The sequence below is a fragment of the Canis aureus genome, chromosome 23 (assembly GCF_053574225.1).
Source record: "Canis aureus isolate CA01 chromosome 23, VMU_Caureus_v.1.0, whole genome shotgun sequence".
Taxonomy (NCBI): Eukaryota; Metazoa; Chordata; class Mammalia; order Carnivora; family Canidae; genus Canis; species Canis aureus.
In genome coordinates, this window is record NC_135633.1 from 17,906,198 (window position 1) to 17,921,949 (window position 15,752).

The window sequence follows — 15,752 nt, forward strand, 5'->3', positions numbered from 1 at the left end:
TAAGTTTCTGTACAGCAAAGGAAACAATCCATAAAACTAAAAGGCAATCTACTGAATGGGATTAAATATTTGCAAATGATCTATTTGATAAGGGGTTAGTATCCAAAACACATTAAGAACTGATAAAACAAAACAAAAAAAAGAACTGATAAAACTGATAAACTCAATACTAAAAAATATAGTAATAATAATATAGTAATAATAATCAGTTTAAAATGGGCAGAAAGGGGTGCCTGGGTGGCTCTGTCAGTAAAGTGTCCAACTCTTGATCTCAGCCTGTGTCTTGATCTCAGAATCATGAGTTCAAGACCCGTGCTGGAGCCTACTTAAAAAAAAAGGCGGGGGGGGGGGGGGGGGGACAGAAAACATGGGCAGACATTTCTCCAAAGAAGACCTACAGTTGGGCAAGACACACGAAAAAGATGCTGAACATCACTCATCAATCAGGGAATGCAAATCAAAACCACAATAAGATGTCACCTCACACCTGTCAGAATTGCTAAAATCAAAAACAAGAAACAAGAGGCGTCAGCAAGGATGTGGAGAAAAAGAAAGCCTCATTCACTGTTGGTGAGAATGCAAACTGGTGCAGCCACTCTGGAAAAAGTGTGGAGATTCCTCAAAAAATTAAGCACAGAATTACCATATGATCCAGCAATCGCACTATGGGGTATTCCTCGAAAGATTACAAAAACATTAATTCAAAAAGATATATGCATCCCTATTTTTATTGCAGCATTATTTACAATACTAAGATATGGAAACAACCAAATGTCCATCAAAAGATGAATGGATAAAGAAAATGTGGTGTATATACACACACACACACACGCAATAGAATAGAACTCAGCCACGAAAACGAATGAAATCTTTACCATTTGCAACATGGATAGATCTAAAGGATCTACTACAATGGTAAAATTCAGAGAAAGACAAATACCATATGATTTCACTCATATGTGGAATTGAAAGAAACAAAACAAAGAAAAAAAGAAAGGAAAAAAAAACAGACCCTTAAATACGAGAACAAACTGGTGGTTACTAGACGGGAGAGCTGGGTAGGGGGAATGGGTGAAACAAGTAAAGGAGATTAACAATACACTTACTGTGATGAGCACTGAGTATTGTATGGAATTGCTGAGTCACTATAACGTATACTTGAAACTAATGTGACACTGTATACTAATTATACTGGAATTAAAAATATTTTTTTTAAAGATTGTATTTATTTATTCATGAGAGAGAGGCAGAGACACAGGCAGAGAGAGAAGCAGACTCCATGCAGGGAGCCTGATATGGGACTCAATCCCGGGACTCCAGGATCACGCACTGGGCTGAAGGCAGGTGTTAACCCGCCAAGCCACCCAGGGATCCCAAAAAAATAAATTTTAAAAATAAAAAAAATGTCCAGTTTTCAACAAAAAAAAATTATATGAGATGTACAAAAGAAATATGTGACACATATATAGGGAAAAAAAGCAGACAACTGATTGCCTTTGAAGGGGCCCTGATGGTGGATTTAGCAAAGATTTCATAGAAGTTATATGTTCAAAGAACCAAAGGAAACCATGCTTAAGGAAGTAACAAAGTATAGAGATCATGAATAAAAATATATAAATTATATAAATTATAAAATATAAAAAGAACCAAATGGAAACTCTGGAGTTGACAAGCAAAATAACTAAAATAAAAAAATCACTAGAGGTTCTCACCTATGTATTTGGGCTGCAAGAATCAAAGATCAATAGGGAGAAATGCAATTTGAAGAACAAAGAGAAAAAGGAATGAAGAAAATGAACAGAGCCTCAGAGAAATGTGGGACACTGTTAAGTGTACCAACATCCACATAATGAGAATTTCACAAGAAGAGGAAAGAGAGAAAGGAATAGAAAAATGTTTAAATGGCTGAAAACTTTCCCAATTTGATGGAAAACATTAATATACACATCCAAGAGTTCAACAAACTCCAGGATAAACACAAAGAGACACATACTCACACACATCATAATAATTAAACTACAGAAAGACAAAAAGAAACTCCTGAAAGTAGGGATCCCTGGGTGGCGCAGCGGTTTGGCGCCTGCCTTTGGCCCAGGGCGCGATCCTGGAGACCCCGGATCGAATCCCACATCGGGCTCCCGGTGCATGGAGCCTGCTTCTCCCTCGGCCTGTGTCTCTGCCTCTCTCTCTCTCTCTCTCTCTCTGTGACTATCATAAATAAAAATTGAAAAAAAATATTAAAAAAAAAAAAAAAAGAAACTCCTGAAAGCAATAGGAGAAGAATGATTCATCACACACAAGAAAACACCAATAAGGGGCAGCCCAGGTGGCTCAGCGGTTTGGTGCCACTTTCAGCTCAGGGCCTGATCCTGGAGACCTGGGATCAAGTCCCACGTTGGGCTCCCTGCATGGAGCCTGCTTCTCCCTCTGCCTCTCTCTCTCTCTCTGTCTCTCATGAATAAATAAATAAAATCTTAAAAAAAAAAAAGAAAGAAAGAAAAAGAAAACACCAATAAGATTGAGAGCTGACTTTTCTTAAATTTTTTTTTTAATTTTTTATTTATTTATGATAGGCACACAGTGAGAGAGAGAGAGGCAGAGACACAGGCAGAGGCAGAAGCAGGCTCCATGCACCAGGAGCCCGACGTGGGATTCGATCCCGGGTCTCCAGGATCGCGCCCTGGGCCAAAGGCAGGCGCTAAACCACTGCGCCACCCAGGGATCCCGAGAGCTGACTTTTCAACAGAAACATGTGACTAGTACTGAGCAAAGTACTGTAAATAGAAGTGAAATGTGATACTTCTGGGCTGGAGTACTTAATCAGCAAATCATTGAACACTTTTTTTATTAAAGATTTTATTTATTTATTTGACACAGAGAGAGAGAGAGCACAAGCAGGGGGAGTGGCAAGGCAGAGGAAAAGGGAGAAGCAGACACCCCACTGAGCAAAGAGCCCAATGTGGGACTCAATCTGACCCCAGGATCATGACCCAGGCCAAAGGTAGACAGCCAACCAACTGAGCCATCCAGGCACTCCACTGAACACTTTTTCCTCTGGTACAATGAATAGCAAGACTTGAAATAGTAGCTATTGCACCAGCTTGGATTTCATAATTATAGATGTATATACTCTGCTCCAGCAATCCCACTTCTAAAAATTTATTCCAGATACATTGAAATGTGTATAAAATGACACAGGTACAAAGTAATTCCCTGCAGCACTGCCTATTTAATCAAAGATTAAAACAACCCAAATGTCCATTGAGAGGGGACTGGCATTGTTTTCTTAATTTCTCTTTCTGATAGTCCATTAGTAGTGTATAGAAACAACAGATTTTTAAAAATATTTTTAATTTAATTTAATTAATTAATTTGAGAGAGAGAGAGCACACACAAGAAAGCACAAGCAGAAAAAGGGACAGAGGGAGAAGTTTAAGCAGACTCCTCACTGAGCAGGGAGCCCGATGTGGGATTATGACCTGAGGATCATGACCTGAGCTGAAGGCAGATGCTTGATTGACTGAACCACCTAGGCACCCCTAGAAACAACAGATTTTTGCATATTGATTTTTTATAACTTTACTGAATGTTTATATTAGTTCTAACAGTTTTTTTGACAGAGTTGACAGTTTTTTCTACATAAAACATCGTCATCTGCAAATAGTGACAATTTTATTTCTTACTTTTCAATTTGGATGTCTTTTTCTTGCCTAATTGCTCTGGCTAGGACTTCAAATACTATGTTGAATAAAGGTGCTGAGAGTAGGCATCTTTATCCTGATCTTAGAGAAAAAGCTTTCAGCTTTCCACCACTGAGTACAATGTTAGCTATAGGCTTTGCGTGGTATTTATTATGGCAACATAAATTCTCTCCATACTAAAGAAATCATGCAGTATTAGCAAACCAAGTTAAAAGAACCATATACCATGATCAAGTGGGATTTATTCTTTTGTATCATTCAAAATTTGAACCATATGATTATATTATCTATACAAAAGATTGTATTTTTTAAAAGAAACCAAAGTATAAACAAAAGTTATTTGGGAACAGAGGGGGATGAATAAGTAAAACACAGAGGATTTAGGGAAGTGAAAATAAGCCTGAATGATATTGTAATGGTAATACATGTCATTATACATTTGTCCAAACCTACAGAATGCAGAACACCAAAAATGAACCTTAAAGTAATCTATGGACTTTGGGTGCTATAGGTGTCAGTGTAGCTTCATCAACTTTAACAAATATATCACTCTGGAAGGGGAGGTTTATACCAAGAGAGACCATGCATCTGTTGACACTGGAGGTATATGGGAAATCTCCATTATCTTCCTTTTAATTTTGTCATGAACCTAAAAGTACTCTACAAAAATAGTCTTTTTTCAAAAAAGAATATTTGGGCAATCTCTTTAAAGAAATCTATTACTTTACAGAAACTACCATAATTTCTTGTTCCTTCTTCCAAGTGAGGCCAATCAAGTCTTACAAACCTCACAAATGTTATCAAATTCCAGGTGATTAAAATATTCATCCAAGCAGGTTTTTTCTAAATATGTTTCAATGAAAATTGATGAATTTTATTTTTTAACAAGAAAAATAAAATTAAAGATTATGAAGGGATCTATTATAATTCTCAACATTTACCATCAAGTTAGTTGCTTAAGTAATTCTTGTAAAACTAGGTAGTAGGAAAACTGTCTACTTTGGCCTAGGTCCTTGCCAACACTGGGCATACATTCACATAAAGCAGAACAGAACATGTACATGCTCATGGGAGGCAGAGTTTAAAAGAGTCCATATATAGTTTAAAAGGATGCCAGATGCCTAAGTCTCAAATGCATGATGCTAAGTCAACGAACCCAGTCTTGAAAACTTATATACCGTGCAATTCCATTTAAATGACAATTTGGAAAAGGCAAAAACATAGAAACAGAGAATAGATCAGTGATTTCTAGAGGTTAGGGATTAGTGGACAATCTGAGTATAGGGGACAGTGTGAGGAAATTCGTTGGGGCATGAGAATTTTCCTTCATTCTGTCTGTGCTGGTTACAAGAATCTAGACACATATAAAAACTCATGAAACGATATATAAACCATGAATCTTATGTTTGTAAACTAGTAAAAAATTAAAAGGGACACCAGAATTTTGTAATATAAATATACATATATATATAAATATAACTTGGAAAAAAAATAAATAAATAAATATAACTTGGGTAGTAATTTCAGGGGTATTCACTTTATGATTCTTTGTATATACTCTATATATGATATGTGTATATATAATGGAATATTCCTCAGCCACCAAAAAGAACGAAATCTTGCCATTTGCAATGCTGTGGATGGAACTAGAGGGCATCATGCTAAGTGAAATAAGTCAGAGAAAGACAAATACTGTAGGATTTCATTCATATATAGAACTTAAGAAACAAAACAGATGAACATAGGGGAAGGAAAGGAAAAATAAAATAAGATGAAAATAAGGAGGCAAATCATATGGGACTCTCACCTATAGTAAATAAACTGAGGGTTGCTGGAAGGGAGGTGGGGGGATGCAGTTATTGGGTGATGGGCATTAAGGAAAGCACCTAATGTAATGAGCACTGAGTGTTATATGCAACTGACGAATCACTAAATTCTACCTCTGAAACTAATAATGTACTGTATGTTAACTAAATTGAATTTAAATTAGAAAAAAAAGGAGGGATGATGGATAGGAACAACTATTTCTTTTTTTTTTTTTTTTTTTCTTTTTTTTATTTATTTATGATAGTCACAGAGAGAGAGAGAGGCAGAGACACAGGCAGAGGGAGAAGCAGGCTCCATGCACTGGGAGCCCGACGTGGGATTCGATCCCGGGTCTCCAGGATCGCGCCCTGGGCCAAAGGCAGGCGCCAAACCGCTGCGCCACCCAGGGATCCCGGAACAACTATTTCTAACATCAGATGCTCACATACTTTGTAAGGTTATAAAAGTATTAGAAAATTATTTGTGAGTCTACTCAGAGGATGTCAGCACAAAGTGTGGCATTTTCATGGACTGCAAAGAGAGAACCCCATCAGGAATGTGGGGGCTGGGGATCCCTGGGTGGCGTAGCGGTTTAGCGCCTGCCTTTGGCCCAGGGTGCGATCCTGGAGACCGGGGATCGAATCCCACGTCGGGCTCCCGGTGCATGGAGCCTGCTTCTCCCTCTGCCTGTGTCTCTGCCTCTCTATGTGTGACTTTCATAAAAATAAATAAATAAAAATAAATAAATAAATAAATAAATGAATGAATGAATGAATGGAATGTGGGGGCTTATACTGTGAGCATCTCTCATACTCCAGGAAAAAGGTGCTACATAGGAGACACAAAAGGGTCTTTGATCTTATAGTTAGGAGGTGCTCACTCATTTAAGGCAGACAGGCTCAACCCATCCCAAACAAGGACGGTGCTTATACACTGAGGACCCACTAACACCCCCAGAATCATGATACAACTGAGCAACCAGTTTTTCCAATGAATGTCAACTATATAATCTACAGTACTTGACTTCCTAGCCCTGAGATGAAAAGAGAAACTAACCCAGACTCTGTATCTTTGACTCCAAATGGTAAGTGAGACCCACAGTTCTATACTAAGGGTATTCACAAGTAAGGATGGGAGCTAAGGGAGAAAAACTAAAAAGGCAATACATCCTGCCCAGATCACCAAAAGTGACCTTGACATCCTTAGGGGAATAAAATTCCTCATACTTCTCTGACAAAATTCAACTGTGCTCACTATTCTTATTCTTTTTCGGTCAATGAAATGCCTTGGGCTGGGAAAACCAGGATATCTCTCTCACTCAGCAATCTAGACATACTTCCTGAGAAAACAATTTACCAAAACATCTCGCTAAAACTGTGCACCTGGTCTTGATGGAATCAAAGCTTATAAGGAAAGTAGCTGTGGCCCCCACAGTGAAACAGCCCTCCTCGGGCCCAGTGGCCATTCTCACCTTCCTCACGGTCTCCAGCTCCTGCTGCTTGTTTTCATTGGCAGCCTGAAGCTCCTTCATCTGTCGCTCCAGCTCCTCCTGTTCAGCCAGCAGCTTCTTCCGGAGTTCTTTCCGTCGCTGACGGGCTTCTTTATGTGGTGGGGGACTGCCCAACTTCAGCAGATGGATAGTAGAATGAATGGCTATAAAAGGTGTAGGTCAGAAACAGGGACAGACTGTTTATTCTTCATAAGCCTAAAATGCAGATGGCATACTGGAAAGAAAACCAGAGACCCAGTGTAGATTCTGATCCTGCCACTGAGTAGTGGTGTGACCTTGAGCAGGTCAAAACCTGCAGCATCAGTCTCCTCATCTCTAACATGAAAGATGTCATCTCTAGAGTCCCTACCAGCTCCAAAATTCCATAACTGCTTATCTCTGCTTAAATAGGTACTTGATTCAGGAATATCGCACACATTTGAAGAACTTAACAACACTTTCAGTGCCCTTCTCTATGTTTCTCAAAGGACCAAGTAAGAACAAGACATAGTAAGAGTTGAGGTTCAAAGTTCCTGATCTCTGATTTGCTACCTGCTGGGTTTAGTCTGCCCCTTATCTATGCCTTATGAAACCATATCCTTATACACTTCCTTCCTGAGATGGTAAGAGTAGCTATCATTTACTGAATACGTACTATAAGGATACCCTTTACATGCATTATCTAATTTTTATGTATTTTCCTTACTATCTGAATTAAATTTATTTTTTTCAATAGCTAACACTTTCACATTGTTCAAATTCAAAAGCATGAAAAGACATGGGAAGTCTCCCTCCTGCTCCCCAAGAAGTGGCATCTCCCTCTCCACTACCAACTAATGCCAACAGTTTCCTGTGCATCTTTCCAGAGATATTTTAAGCATATACAAACAAACAAACAAACATATAGATCCTCCATCTTCTTTTCACCTAATACACTCTCCTGAGCCTTGAGGGTTTTTTTTTCACTCAATTTATCTCGAGAGCTAGCAATAATATCTCTTTAGAGCTTTCCATATCAGTATATAAAGCATTAAACAGGCTACCTGGGTGGCTCAGTCAGTTAAGTGTCTGCCTTCGGCTCAGGCCATGGTCCCAGGGTCCTGGGATCAAGGTCCACATCAGGCTCCCTGTTCAGCAGGGAGTCTGCTTCTCCCTCTCCCTTTCCCTGTCCCCTCTGCTCATGCTCTCTCTCTCTCTCATGCTGTCTCTCAAATAAATAAATAAAATCTTTAAAAAATAAACAAAGCATTATACCCCACTGTGGGGACGCCTGGTTGGCTCAGTGGTTGAGCATCTGCCTTCGGCTCAGGGTATGATCCCAGGATCTGGGATCTAGTCCCACATCAGGCTCCTTCCAGGGAGCCTGTTCTCCCTCTACCTATGTCTCTTCCTCTCTCTCTGTGTCTCTCATGAATAAATAAATAAAATATTTTTTTAATAAATAAATAAAATCTTTAAAAAAATCTTAAAAAGAACCCCATTATGTTTCTTCCATTATTTATTCAACCATTTTGCAATTAATGGACATTTAGGTTGTTTGCAATCTATCACATTTCTGCAATGACATGGCATTTTTAAAATGTGTAAGTCTATCTTCATTATCAAATTATTAAACCTTACGAAAACCTCGAGAGGTACGTACTGTTATTATCCCCATTCTACAGAAGAGGAAAAACAGTTACAAAATTCATAACTCAACTCAAGTGACCCAGGGAAGAGGATTCAAACCTAGATACACTTGCCTCAAAATCTTAAGTCAAATCAAAATGACCACAATTTTCAGTATAACATAATTTTACTTATGTTCAAGAATATATGCAGAAGCCTCTTCCATGATTAAAAAAAAAACCTCATATATGGTATTTCATGCTTTACTAATTTTAGAATAATACTTTAGTTTAAAAGTTATTAAATCAAAAGTTTGTACTCTTGGGCATTGGTGCCTCAGTTGATTGAGCGACTGAGCATCTGCTGTAGGCTCAGGTCATGATCCCAGGGTCCTGGGATGGAGCCCCCATCAGGCTTACTGCTCAGTGGGGAGCTTGCTTCTCCCTCTCTCTTTGCTCCTTCCTCTGCTTGCGCTATCTCATACTCTTTTTCTGTCAAATAAATAAAAATCTCTAAGAAAAGTTTGTGTTCTTAAGACAATTATTTGAAACTAGTGATTTCTTGTGAAAATAACAGATCTTGAAAATTACTGGAAATATTCAAAAGTGACTGCATTATTCCTCTTTTGTTATCTGTATTATTAAAAATTCAAGATGGTCACTTTAAAATTCTTCATAGTCTTTAAAAGGGGAAATTCCATTCTCTTTAAATAGTAAAAGTTAAATAAAATCTGAAATGTCCAGTTTATAATTTTCCCACAAATTCATTATGCAAATGAAATTGATGAAAAATTTGGGAACTCCTCTCACTTTTTCTTTCAGCTACTATGCTGCATGCAGAAATAACTACAATGAGGGAACAATGCTTTTAGTATCTTTAATAAGGTTAAAAATACAAAGTCAGAACTCAAGTTATGTCATGACAAATAATAAAAATTGCCTTACCCTGAATCCACTCCTGTTTCTTCTTCTTATCTGAGGCACTGATTTCAAAAGTCTTATCAAAACATTTTATGAGAAAAAGGCACTTCTTTCCATCTTTGTCAGGCAAGGACTAACACAGAAAGCAAAAACAGCTTTTTAAAATTTTATTTTTAAGCATTTAAATTAAATCCAACCTTAATCATTTATACAAATCTGGCCGAAATTCAATGTCAGTGAAAAATGTCTATAAGGGTATATTTCTGGTTTACAGAATGCTATCCTCTAGGCAACAATACCTATGGTAACAGTGAACCCTGATTAGTATACTCCATCTGGACTGTGAGAACCACCAACACCTGATGGAGACACCATGCTTTGGCTTTCCTGAGCACAGTGACTGATACATGAACACACCACACCCCTTACAGGAACCCTGGAAGGTATATCCACGTTGTTTTAACAAGTATTGACTCCAGCGCACCATGAGGCTTCTGAGCCAGGGTGATTTCCATACCTGCCTGATGCAGATACACTTTCTTTGCACCTGAGATATTACTGCTAGCAAGCTATAGTTCCTGTCCTATATCCTTATAAGTAGACTGGTATGGCCTATGTTAATCTCGTGAATCTCCACGAATCTAAGACCCCTTAGTGGCAGTGCACACCCTGAGACATTAATATATCTATACTATTTCATCCATCAAAACACACTCATTTATAAGCGAGATTTTAGGTATTTTAAATGTTCTTCAACAAATACAGTTATGATAGTTCCGATAAACTCAAAATGTATGTTTCTTGAAGACTTCACTTTATAGAATTAACAGCTGTTAAGTAAGGTGTCCTGAAGGTCACCTTAAATATTCAAAGGTAATACTCATATTTTCTTTAGTTTTATTTACTGTATTCAAAATGGCCCAGAGTTCCTCATATATTCATGATTTCAAACCCTGTCTTACTGATTTTTTTTTGCTTTTTTTAGAACTCCATTTTATTGAATAAGTGTTTCCTTAAATGTACAAATAAATCTGACTTAATCCCTATACTTTGTTCATGAGACAGAAAACAAATTCACATTATAAAAAAAACTTGTCAGGGATCTTTGGTTTTTGGTTCAGGAAGTTTGGCAACTGTACACCTATACTATTTTAGAAATGTAAATTTTAAGAGTATTTTAAGGTTCTAAAGACCAGAAGCAAGATAAAACACTTGAGCAGCAGGGGGCAGCATCAGAAAGTGGTAACAGTAGATTCTTACCTCCACACAGCAGTTTTCATCCAAGAGAATGTCTCCTTTCTTATCTTTCAGATCCTCACTCACATAATAAGAAATTATGTTGGGTTTTAGTACAAACCAACGTTCAGTCCAGTTTTTCCGTCTGTGGCCTTTTTTCATCATGTAACCCTATGAAAGATTAAATCTGATATAAATGCCTGGCCTTTTACTTTAAGAGCTAATATCTCTTCCTTGAATACACAAGTATCAGTGGTTCTTGACCTTTATGGATCATGAACCTATTGAGGACATAAAGGCCAAGGGCACTAAACCCAGTCAAATTCACACAAATACGTGCACACAAAAGTTTACACAGAATTCTGGATATGCAGAGACAACTGTCCACTGCACTCGCCATTCCCTAGTGCTATATAGATAAGTAGCCTTAGAACTCCTGGTGCCAAAAGCATTGTGATTTTTTAAAATTCTTTTTTTTTTTTTTAAAGGAGGGAGAGAGAATCTTAAGCAGGCTCCACACCCAGCATGGAGCCTGACACAGGGTTCAATCTCATGACCCTGAGATCATGACGAGCTGAAACCAAGAGTCAGACACTTAACTGAGCCACCCAGGTACCCCTAAAATTCCTTATCTTTTAGGGATGTCTATTGAATTATTTATACATAAAATGACTATCTGGGATTGTTTCAAGGTATCTTGAAGGTATTAAGCAAGTAGGAAGAGTAGGATTAACCATGTGTCAGTGGTTACTGAGGCTGGATGAATGGTATATGTGAGTTCACTACACTATTCTATTCTGATTAAAACACACACACAAAACTCTAAGTGATTGTCAGTAAATTAAAACCTCAACGAAACGCAAATTTATCTTTCAACCAACCAATCACCTTCTGGCACCAACCTCCCCTTCTACCTGACCTCTCGCTATTCTGGAAAAAAGAACTCTGCTTCAGATGAACAGAAAAGGAACTAGCAGGATTCTGGCTCCATTTTTTTTTTTTTTTAAAGATTTTATTTATTTATTCATGAAAGGCACAGGCAGAGGGAGAAGCAGGCTCCATGCAGGGAGCCCGATGCGGGACTTGATTCCCAGAACTCCAGGATCACGCCCTGAGCTGAAGGCAAGCGCTAAACCACCGAGCCACCCAGGGGTCTCAGGATTCTGCTTCTAAATGTAGCTCCTACACTCACACTTCTAGGCCTATACTTCCTTCACTCATATTAGTCACAAAGGTGATATGACTGATAAAGTAAAAATTCATATTTTTACTTAAGCAAAATGACACGTTATCAGCCAAAGCCCTTCAGGGTTGTTTGAGAATAGCTGGGTTTTTTTTTCCACACTTATTTAAGAGAAAAGAGTGTGCACGTACACAAGGGGGTGGGCACAGGGAGAGATAATCCGAAGCAGACTTCCCACTGGGCATGGAGCCTGAAGCAGGGCTCAGCCTCACAACCCTAAGATTATGGCCCCAGCTGAAAACAAAAACCAGATGCTTAACTGACTGAACCACCCAGACACTCCAAGAATAGCTGACATTTTAATCATCAAATGTGTAAGTGCTAATAACCAGTAGTAGATCATACATAACCATTAAATATATATTAGCTTGCCATATTATTTAATTATTATACCAAGTTCTAATCATATTACTTGTTCAGTTCCCTATTCCTTGGACATTTAAGTAAAAGCTATCTCATACTAAAATTCATCTGTAGTCAGATTATCCTGCTATCCTGGTGGGCTTACAAGTCTTTGAACAGAGACCATGTCTCATGCCTTGTTTTAGCACTAAAAACCTACACAGGGATCCCTGGGTGGCACAGCGGTTTGGCGCCTGCCTTTGGCCCAGGGCGCGATCCTGGAGACCCGGGATCGAATCCCACGTCGGGCTCCCGGTGCATGGAGCCTGCTTCTCTCTCTGCCTGTGTCTCTGCCTCTCTCTCTCTCTCTCTCTCTGTGTGACTATCATAAATAAATAAAAATTTTTAAAAAAAGAAAATTAAAAAAAAAAACCTACACAAATGAAACCTCAATTAATGTTTATTGATGGGCTCAATTAGGAAAAAAGAGTAAAGACAACATCTGCTGAGTAAATAAAAGGCCAAAGTAAGGAAATCTCAATTTGGAGTTATTATTCAGTATAATAATTAAGAAAGGGCAGCCCCAGTGGCACAGTGGTTTAGCACCACCTGCAGCCCAGGGTGTGATCCTGGAGACCCTGGATCGAGTCCCACGTCAGGCTCTCTGTATGATGCCTGCTTCTCCCTCTGCCTGTGTCTCTGCCTCTCTCTCTGTCTCTATGAATAAATAAATAAAATCTTTAAAATAATAATAATAATAATAATAATAATAATAATAATTAAGAAATTTGTAAGATCCACTAAAAAATATATAAATTCTATTTAACAAGCATCAAGCTTCCCATATGTATATCAGATGCTATGTGGGTCATAATCTAATAAGTATAATTTTGCTACATAAAGGTATTTTCTCCCAAAAGTAAGGGTATTTTTCTGATTTCATAAAAATATATAATCATATACATACATTCATGTATAGAATCATATATAAAGTAGTAAGTCCAATAATTAAAAAGGAATAAAGAAGAAAATAAAATTTACAGAGATCCCACAATCCAGAGACAATCACTTTTAACATTTTCGTGACCATTCTTCCAGATAGCCCTACACGCATATATCACATTTCATGAGCAGGGTTACAAGATACTTCCTACTGAACAACTTGTGTTTTTTTCTCTGAATAATATGCTATGAGGATCTTTCAGATCAACAAATGGATGTACACATGACATGAAAGTACTTTAAAAACAGTTAGAAATGTCATTTAAACAGTTCTTTCAAAATAGTAACTTCTCAATGCGTAAGTGTACTTCAATATTGCACCAGTAACTTTTTTAAATGAAAGCCTAATACAAGCCTGGGAAATTAAGAAACTTTATTCCTGTTCTAAATCAGTGTAAAAGTATAAATGACTAATAAGGAAAATGTCTTATTTCAAATATGTCAAATTCTAAAGGTGAGGAGAAATACAGTGTTACAGGACTCTTACCTGTTTCAACACATCTAATATAAGCTCATTAAAGACTTCATTAATTGCCATGGACACTGTCTGCCGATCCATGCCTTTGCTGAACTGTCCATTTCCAATAAGCTCAATCAGTTCCCACACAGAAAGGCCATCTTTACTGTCATCAAAGTTGATTTTATAATGTTCAAATTGTTCTTGCTGCCAACCTCCTCCCATAGCTTCTGTAAGTTTCTTAAGCAGGTATTCAATCTGTACAAACAAAAATGTAAAATTATTAATTCCTAGGAAAAAACAAAACTTAAACTTAGGTATGTATATGTTATTTACACTCATAAAGTCAACTTAGGAAATTTTTTTTTTGTTACAAAAGTAAATCTTTAAAGAATCATGAAATTATCATGGGGAAAGGTATAGATAAAATGCCACTGGTCCTATATTAACCTTATAAAATAAGTAAAGAAATATAAAACTGATAACCCTCTAATAGCATATAATATCTGTATGATAAAACTATAGAACTAGGGGATCCCTGGGTGGCTTAGCGGTTTGCCCCAGGGCACGATCCTGGAGCCCAGGGATCGAGTCCCACGTCGGGCTCCCAGCATGCAGCCTGCCTCTCCCTCTGCTTGTGTCTCTGCCTCTCTCTGTCTGTGTCTATCATAAATAAATAAAATCTTAAAAAAAAAAAAATAACTATAGAACTAAAGCAAAGTGCATGCATATAGTACCACAAACTAACTGATGTGATTTGATTATTCTGTTGGATATTTCAATATATCAAAATATTGCTCTTACTGAACTAATATGCAAGTACTAAATTAAATAGCATCTCAAAATAGTATGTACAAATTAGACTTCGATTTACAAAGTTTCCATGTAAGCCAACTATTTGAAACAGATTCCTCCCATTATAGCATTGACAATATTGGCAACAATGGCTGAATTCCTAGCCTGGGATGGAAAGCTTATTAAATCCTGAAACACACACACACCTTTGTGTAGAAAAACAGTAGAAAATGTTGCTATTGAAATAACAGCAGGTGAACAAAACAATGAGGCAGTAATACTCACTGAATGAAAAATCAGTATCTGATCTTCTGGAAAGCCTGAGTTTCCCATAGTGCTCTCAAATTCAACACATACAAAAATGAGTGAGTCACTTCTACCTTCCAAATAGCTTCCCCTTCTTTTTTTTTTTTTTTTAAGATTTATTTATTATTATTTATTCATGAGAGACACAAGAGAGAAAGAGACAGAGACATAGGCAGAGGGAGAAGCAGGCACCTTGCAGGGAGCCTGATGCAGGACTCGATCCTGAATCATGGGATCACGCCCTGAGCTGAAGGCAGATATTCAACCACTGAGCCACCCAGGCATCCTGATAGCTTCCCCTTCTATTATTGAGTTCATCTGGGAATGACACCATATATCCATACCAATCCTTGTCTACCCACTCCCTTATATCAAATCAGTGATAAAAACCTACTGTTTTTACTTCCCTAGATCAGTGTTTCTCAAACTGTACGTTATAACCCAATATGAAATCAACATACTAGGTAGTAACCAAAATCTTCTTTAATGGAATGGAAATATTTTTCATCTAAAGACAAATGTTTTGTGATTAAGTTTGGTTATGGATGCGTCTATGTGTGCTGGATCATGAAATAAAATATTTATCTTTCTATGGGTTACAGTCAAAAGAGAATTAAAAACTTTGTCCCAGTGGTTCTCAAATCCATCCCCTCCTACTTTGTTCTACTTTTTTTTTTTTTTTTTTTTTTTTTTTTACTTTGTTCTACTTTGCCTCTCAATTGGTATCCTTGCCTCCAGCATTGCTCCCTTGTATCTATATTCTGCTAGAGAAATTCTTCTAAAACATAAGCTAAGCCTGTCACCTCGCTCTTTAAATCCTGTCCTGGCTCTCTATCACCTCAGAGAT

General features: G+C 37.6%; 1 protein-coding gene and 1 long non-coding RNA gene across 6 annotated transcripts in view; one reads left to right on the plus strand and one right to left on the minus strand.

Moving 5' to 3' along the window:
• Positions 1-15,752, minus strand: part of SWAP70 (switching B cell complex subunit SWAP70) — a 74,743-nt gene that overhangs the window by 10,090 nt on the left and 48,901 nt on the right. For both annotated transcript variants that reach the window (XM_077866522.1, XM_077866523.1), the window contains exons 4-7: positions 13,835-14,062; positions 10,785-10,931; positions 9,549-9,657; positions 6,979-7,160 (exon numbers count right to left, since the gene is read on the minus strand). In XM_077866522.1, coding sequence (XP_077722648.1) covers positions 6,979-7,160; positions 9,549-9,657; positions 10,785-10,931; positions 13,835-14,062 — 666 coding nt within the window. The remainder of the gene's footprint in view (positions 1-6,978; positions 7,161-9,548; positions 9,658-10,784; positions 10,932-13,834; positions 14,063-15,752) is intronic.
• LOC144294691 (uncharacterized) overlaps positions 9,773-15,752 on the plus strand; it is an 84,197-nt gene continuing 78,217 nt past the window's right edge. Inside the window, exons 1-2 of one of the 4 annotated variants that reach the window (XR_013362087.1) lie at positions 9,773-9,990; positions 11,249-11,372. This is a non-coding gene — a long non-coding RNA (uncharacterized LOC144294691). The remainder of the gene's footprint in view (positions 9,991-11,248; positions 11,373-15,752) is intronic. The other 3 variants (XR_013362085.1, XR_013362088.1, XR_013362086.1) reach the window with 3 other exon arrangements.